The sequence below is a fragment of the Nanorana parkeri genome, unplaced genomic scaffold (assembly GCF_000935625.1).
Source record: "Nanorana parkeri isolate BGI_ZX_2015 unplaced genomic scaffold, ASM93562v1 scaffold1229, whole genome shotgun sequence".
Classification (NCBI taxonomy): domain Eukaryota; kingdom Metazoa; phylum Chordata; class Amphibia; order Anura; family Dicroglossidae; genus Nanorana; species Nanorana parkeri.
This window is the reverse complement of record NW_017307497.1, coordinates 125,387-133,166: the sequence shown is the minus strand read 5'-3', so window position 1 is coordinate 133,166 and position 7,780 is coordinate 125,387. Positions and strand designations below refer to the sequence as shown.

The 7,780-nt window shown below is 43.8% G+C and overlaps 1 protein-coding gene across 2 annotated transcripts in view; it reads left to right on the top strand.

The window, feature by feature from the left end:
• Positions 1-7,780, top strand: part of LOC108797116 (serine/threonine-protein kinase 38) — a 28,651-nt gene that overhangs the window by 18,456 nt on the left and 2,415 nt on the right. For both annotated transcript variants that reach the window (XM_018568689.1, XM_018568690.1), the window contains exons 10-11: positions 324-447; positions 4,680-4,775. In XM_018568689.1, the coding sequence (XP_018424191.1) occupies positions 324-447; positions 4,680-4,775 (220 nt within the window). The remainder of the gene's footprint in view (positions 1-323; positions 448-4,679; positions 4,776-7,780) is intronic.

Below are 7,780 nucleotides of genomic sequence, written 5' to 3'. Positions count from 1 at the left end.
GAAGGGGTTAATCAATAATAGCCCATCTCGAAGGGGTTCAATAATCAATAATACCCCATCTCGAAGGGGTTAATCAATAATAGCCCTGTTTTTTTTTTGTTCACCCTCTGACAGTTTCAGCAGTATCTAAAACTGTGTCTAGCATTTTCAGGAGAAGGTCAGCTGTGACAGTCCCTGTATTTCTTTCAGTACTTGTTTACTTTATTTACTTATTACTGACCAACCTACCAAGCTGGTTAACAGTGTGTTTGAACTGTTACATAATCACCATTTTCTACAGTGCACCTTCGATCTCTATTTAATTTTGTGTTTTTATCTTAAAGGATATCCTCCGTTTTGTTCTGAGACTCCCCAAGAGACCTATAAGAAAGTTATGAACTGGAAAGAAACTCTTACATTTCCTCCAGAGGTTCCCATATCAGAAAAAGCAAAGGACCTTATCTTACGGTAACTGAATCTGAGAAACTATTAGTTCTGATAATACTACATGCTTATGCAACACAAACTTAAGTTCTACCTTCTTTGAATATGTATTCTCACAGGTGAGAGGTCAGATTCCTTTTTCTGCATTGTAACTGCAAAATTGAATCTGAACTACTCTGCCAGTAATCTGGTGTATGTCATTATGCATCGTGTGTGGCGGCGATCTCACTAAAAATCCAGTACTTAAAGCCTCACTCCAGGCCCCACTGCAAGGGTTAAATGATTAAGTCTAGGGGAAGAGGAATAAGTTGTAATATTAACCTTCCTCATTCCTGCAGTCTTCCACCACACTGTGTGACCAATCCCTCAAAGCTGTTTCCTTTGCCACTCAGCCAGTTGCAGGCTTTCAGACATCATCACGTACAGTATAATGCAGGACCAGCAGTCCTGTAATATATATGAAATATGCAAGTAGGCACCCGCACACCAATGTTTCGGAACCATAAGCAGTTCCTTCATCAGGCAAACATAGTGACCCGATGAAGGAAACGCAGATAGTTCAGAAACGTTGCTGTCCACTAGTGCCACTATATATTCTTCGCGCCTACATAAAGGTGTTTTGACACTTTGGCCTTGGTCTGTGGGTGACTACTTGCATATTTGGATTTACGCAGCGCCATTCGCTGGTCTCACCAGCACCTATTTGACTACATTGGGATTCCAGTTGGGAGTGGGATGCATTCTACTATGGACTGTAATATATGTGAAGACGGTGAGTTAAGAAGCTTAACAGTGTCTGGTTTTTGTCAGTTAAGTTTGGGCAAATCTACCTTAAGATTCCTGATTCAGCCCACTACAGTCTTGTTTCTTCCCCTTGCTGAAAATTGTAGTCAGGCACTTCCTGACTCTTCACATATTCACTGGCAAGCAAGACCACTTGTGGGGGCTGCAGCAGGAATTTAAGGGGTTCTAAATAGCTGGATAGAGATGTAACCCTTTTCTTAGTCTTGAATATACTGAAGCATGAAAATTCATTAGTTAGCAGGAGTATTCTGGATTTTGAAATAACAACATACCGCCAGTTAACACTTTTAACTGCTGAGCTGGTAGGCAAAAGGCTAAATACACGTGTGAAATACATGGACTATTTTATCTGCCATAATATTTGAGATTCTGTTCAGGCACTATTTTAATCTACTGCAATACCCTTGTACCTTCTTGCAGACTAGTTCGGTAAAACAGCCTGGTCCTGGATCCACCCATTTGCTTGCTCGTTATGTGCCAATACATAATATAGTATCCTATAATGGGTGGTGTGATGTTATCATTGAAATGTGTCCATAAAATTTAATTTGCTGTTTTTTTGTTTTTTTTGGCAAGTTGTCCATTAAAAAAAAAATAATAAAAAAAAAATGTATGTGTACGAGAAGACCTGGCTCGCGGTCTCCGCTCTAATTCATCCCAAAGATGTTCTATTGGGTTGAGGTCAGGACTCTGTGCAGGCCAGTCAAGTTCCTCCACCCCAAACTCGCTCTCCCATGTCTTTATGGACCTTGCTTTGTGCACTGGTGCACAGTCATGCTGGAACAGGAAGGGGCCATCCCCAAACTGTTCCCACAAAGTTGGGAGCATGAAATTGTCCAAAATGTCTTGGTATGCTGATGCCTTAAGAGTTCCCTTCACTGGAACTAAGGGGCCAAGCCCAACCCCAGAAAAACAACCCCGCACAAAAATTCCCCCTCCACCAAACTTTGCACAATGCAGTCACGCAAGTACTTTTCTTCTGGCAACTGCCAAACCCAGAAACGTCCATCGGATTGCCAGGCAGAGAAGCATGAATCGTCACTCCAGAGAACACGTCTCCACTTCCTCAGAGTCCACCGGCGGCGTGCTTTACACAACTGCATCCGACGCTTTGCATTGCACTTGGCTTGGGTGCAGCTGCTTGGCCATGGAAATCTATTCCATGAAGCTCTCTGCGCACTGTTGTTGTGCCAAGCTGAAGGCCACATGAAGTTTGGAGGTCTGTAGCTATTGACTCTGCAGACAGTTGGCGACTTCTGCGCACTGTGCGCTTCAGCATGTGCTGACCCCGCTCTGTGATTTTACGTGGCCTACCACTTCGTGGCTGAGTTGCTGTTGTTCCCAGTTGCTTCCACTTTGTTATAATACCACTAACAGTTGACCGTGGAATATTTAGTAGCAAGGAAATTTCACGGATGGACTTATTGCACAGGTGACAACCTATCACGGTACCACGCTTGAATTCACTTAGCTCCTGAGAGCGACCTATTCTTTCACAATTGTTTGTAGAAGCGTCTGCATGCCTAGGAGCTTGGTTTTATACACCTGTGGCCATGGAGATGGTTGGAACACCAGAATCCAATGATTTGGCGGGGTGTCCCAATACTTTTGGCAAAGTGTGTGTGTGTGTGTGTGTGTGTGTGTGTGTGTGTGTATATATGTGTGTATATATGTGTATATATATATAAATATGTGTGTGTATATGTATGTATGTATATATATATAATTTCACACACACACACTCTTCTAATATTTTAACTACAATTTCCCAGAGTGTACCCCCCACTTTGGAATTTATCCTTTACCCCACCCTGTCCTTTTCCTCCAGCTATCTCCCCCACCTACTTTGTTTGCATACCTGTCCAATAACCAACAACAATGTTTTACATGGTGAGGGTGCAACATTTGTCTAATTGAATACTGTTCTACTAACCCTAAATTTCTGCTTTGGTCCTTTCTACCATGCATAATTTATACAGACATAGTTCTGTATACAATGAGTTTGATACTGTATGCTTACTTTTCCATTTCTGTAAGGCTGGGTTCACAGCTCGTTTTTAGCGCGTTTTTTCGTTCAGCGAAGCGTGCGTTTCACGCTCATTTTTATACCTCCATGGCGGTATGCTTTTGTTTTCCTTTATTTCCTCTCTTTTTTTCGGGTTTTTTTTTTTTTTTTAAACTTTCAAACTTCCCGCCGGTTTCCGCCCCCTGCGACGCGGACGCTCGCAAGGGACGGCAGCGGCCGGAGGACACAGCGGGGATCGCGGACAAGGTTAGACCTACGCTGTATTCCCGAGTGTGGCTCGCGGTTACCGCTTTGTTAACCCCGAGCCACAGTCGGCAATACCAATGGATACGCGCTGAAATACGCCCCAAAGAACACACACACACACCTTGAAAAATGTTAGGCTGTCTCACCAGTTAGTCAAAAATGTCACCAGTCAGCCTGACCGGACCATAGTCTTGCAATTTATGTTAACATTTTTGGGGGACAGATAGAGCTTTCTTTTGGTGGTATATAAAATCACCACGGGGGGGGGGGGCTTATTTTTTACTATATAATAAAAAAAGTACCGTAAATGTAAAATAAAAAAATGTTTCCCCTACGTTATGTTGGAAAACATTTTTTCTTACCCATATTTTTGGTAAAATATAAAAGACGGGGTCACGTCGGGTAAATAGACACCAAACATGTCAAGCCTTAAAATTGCGTGCGCCCGCAAAATCGCATAAAACCACCACACTGAAAATTGACCATAGGCAACGCTTAAAACGCTTTTACCGCTCATCAGTTTAGTGTTATCAGTAATTAATGGCCCTAAAATTATTGCTCACACTCTGACGTTCGGGGTTATATGTAACATGTGCAGCACAATAGGCGCAATCGTTGTTTTCGCACCCGACGCATATCTGCATGTGTATGTGGGGGGCGGAGGACTTTTTCAATTTTTTTAATGCTTCTTTATTTTTTCTTAGTTTTTGTATTACTTTTTTTTTTACACAACTTTATTGTTATCACATGGGATAAGAATCCCCCTATGTGATAGCCAATTTACATGACAGGTCCTCCTTATGGAGACACCAGGGGTCTCCAAGACCCCCTAATGTCATCTAGGGAACCCCAGAGAAGCTGATGAAGCAAAGATCTGCTTCATCAGCTTCTGTAGCTGGAGAGTGACACTGAATGCAGTAAGTGATGTAACATACATCACTTCCTGCATTCCGGGACTGAGTAGATCAAAGGGACATCGTGTACTGATCTCCCTTTGATCTCCTGTCACAGAGCCGCGCCGGTCTCGGGCACAGCGGATCTCGGGACCGGCAATGGCAGTGACAGCTGCTTGTAATACAAGTGATCGGGTCATTTATAGTTGGTGTATTTGCCTAAGGATGAAATGAGGAAATATTTGTGTAGGACACTTTCACATTTTCATTATTTTGTATGCTTTCAGTTTCTGCTGTGAGTCAGAGCAACGAATTGGTGCTTCTGGTGTAGAAGAGATCAAATATAACCCGTTCTTTGAAGGTGTTGACTGGGAACATATTAGGTAAGTGTCTGGTCCTTTTGTGTACAGTTTTGTGTCTTTCTTGATAAAGATAACCTTTTGCGGAGAGGCCCCATAAGCAAAGGCCTATGGTGACAAACTTTGTGGATGGCCAAAGGCTGACCCGTTGTTATTTATATGTCATTTTATGTTTTATTTGAAGCAAAGAGATATGATCTAGGAAATTATTACACTTTCATACAGGACATAATTACATAAGAATGTATTTATTCAAAGGAAAAATCATTTAGGTAAATGTTATTTTCTACTTCAAATTGCATCTTCAGACTTCCATTGTTTACACTTTAAGACTGCATTCACACCTAAGCGTGAGCGTAGCCAGACGATATACTGATGTTTCTTTTTTTGTGTTGCTTTCAAGCATTTCTATGCACTACTTGTACAGAAGCAGAATTGTTTTTTTTTCCATAGACTTTTAAATAGGTGCACCTGAAAAACACGCATATACACACCTTTTTCAAGTGAAAAAATTGTGGGGGCAGTCCAGATGACCAGCGCTCTGGCGAAGGTGTTCACACACACACACACACACAAATGTATGTGTGGGCAAGAGGTGAGGATGGTGTGCAGCTTCCTGATGGTACGGAGCGGGGTGTCCGACCTGTGTAATTGTAGAACAAAAAAGGGAAAAGAAGGAAGCGCCACGACCAGGGAAAGGAATTGTTGTGGACCAATCGATTAAACCTGGTTGGTTGTTGGAGTGGTTCGACTGGCTTGATGGTGGCAGGGGGGTCAGCCGAAACGCAAACAGAGAAGGATAGAGAGGTGAGAAATCACACACAGTAGAATCAAGGTGTGGAGTGTAGAGACTCACCGTTTGTTAAGGGTAGATGCGATGTCATCGGCGAAGGTGATGGTGGAGATCCAGGGTCCTATGTGGTTGGATGAGTTGGTGCGAAGCTTCGGAAAGGCTGATTGGTCTATGAGGAGGAAGTGTCCATAGGAACCCGTGATGTGGTAAAGGCTGTGGAGAACAGCCGTCGTCCTGTGTTTGAGTATGTGCCAAGGGCTAATGGCAGCTGGGGAACCTATACCTCAAATAGGAAAAACCGTTGCTGCTGGCATGGGAAACCACAGCTGGGGAAATGGATATCAAGGGTGACCTACAGCTGTGGGACCAAGACAGGGCAAGGAGGGAGCTGGAGTGTGGAGGTTTGTTTGTTGTGAGAGAAGGGAGCAATCAGCTCGGACGGCGTGTGTGTCTCTCGACTGACGGGAGGGAGGGCACCTATCTCAAGCGGGGAAAGTGGGGAGAGCAGCTGTGCAGCGAGGCTCCGTGATGGAGCACAGTGTGAAGGGTTGCGGGTGGTGCTGGTCTGGTCACCAGCCTGATGAGGCTTCTCTGGAGTGAGAGACTAGGAAGAAGTTGTGTGGAGACGCCGCTCACGGGCATGGAACCAGCCCGGCGTCAGAGCGGCTTGTCTGTGGAGGCTAGCAAGAGTGGGTTCAGGCGTCCACGCGTTTCGAAGCTAACGCTTCTTTATCGAGCTGGGTGATCAAGGGGAAAAAGTTGTAGGAAGAAGGGGGAGTGATTGGCATGTGGTGTGGGATGGTCTGAAAAACAGGGTGAGGGGAAAAAAGAAGGCATGTTAATGGATGAAGAGGTGATATGGACAGATCGGATGTTAATGTAAAAATATGTGTTTGATTGAACTTGTTAAGGGAGGCATGGCATTAGAAATGAGTGCAAAAACCCCTTGGAAAACTGAGGGATGAGAAACGGGGAAAGCCAGAGAATGTACATGTTGTATCCACACATATGAAAGGGCATGGGGATAGTGTGTTGAGTTTGTAGATCCAGTAAGTCTCCTGTTTACACAAAAGGTGGAATCTTTCGGCAGGGGGTAGTTTTTCAGAGATTTTCTCTATTGCAAAAACCTTCAGGTGTTGTATGTTTTTATGATGTTTGGACAAAAAATTTCGCGTTACACTGTTCAGTGCAGCCCTTTTCAATGAACCTTCTGTGTTCACCAATACATATACGGTGTGGGCGACTGGTGCGGCCTACATATAGGAGTTTGCAGGGGCATTGGAGGCCATAGACTACATGATCATGGACACACGTGATGAATTGTGTGATGGGAAAATGATTCCCCAAACTGTCTTGGAAGGAGGATTGACCATAGGTAATGAACTGGCAAGTGAGACCTGAGCGTTTTCTACATTTATGGACCCCTATTCTGCAGCTGAAGAAGGATGTTTGATGGTGCGAAGTTTGCTTGGTGCCATGATGTTTTTCACACTTCGGGCCTTTTTGAAAACGACAGAAGGTTTGAGTGGGAGTGTTGGGCCTAGTCTAGGGTTACACAGGAGTAGGTGCCAATTTTTTCTGAGGATGGCTTCGATGGCCTTGTATCTGTTGTTGAAAGGGGTAATGAAACGTGCTGTGTTAGTTTGAGGATGGGCAGGTTGTTTGGGGGATGGTGATTTGGGATTTTGAGTGATAAATTGATTGCGGGCACTGGAGATGAGTTTATTGGACCATAGAAAACAATAGAATTTGTAATGCTCAGATGTGAATAGGTCTTTAGTGGCATAGTGCAACATTGTTTGTTTGCACGGGTTAACTTTAGAGCTGCAGCTAACGATTATTTTCATAATCGATTAGTTAGCCGATTATTAAGTTCGATTAATCGGATTTTAAAAAAAAGTCTCCAGTGATGGACTACTAGTTTGTATTGAGATTGTAGTCCATCACGGGAGCAAGCTTGGAGCGGTGGAAGTAAAAAAAAAGTGTGGTGTGCAATATAGTACATTATAAAGCGGCACAGTGCAGAATACCAGCAGCTATAGCGGAATGTAGCAATAGTACATTATACTATAATGTATTATTGCTGGGATCTGATGTATTTCTCTATAGCTGGCGTTATTGGAGAGAACGGATATGATGCAGGAATAGGGAGGACGGGTATGATGGTGGAATGGGGTGCAGAGGACGGGTATGATGGTGGAATGGGGTGCAGAGGACGGGTATGATGGTGGAATGG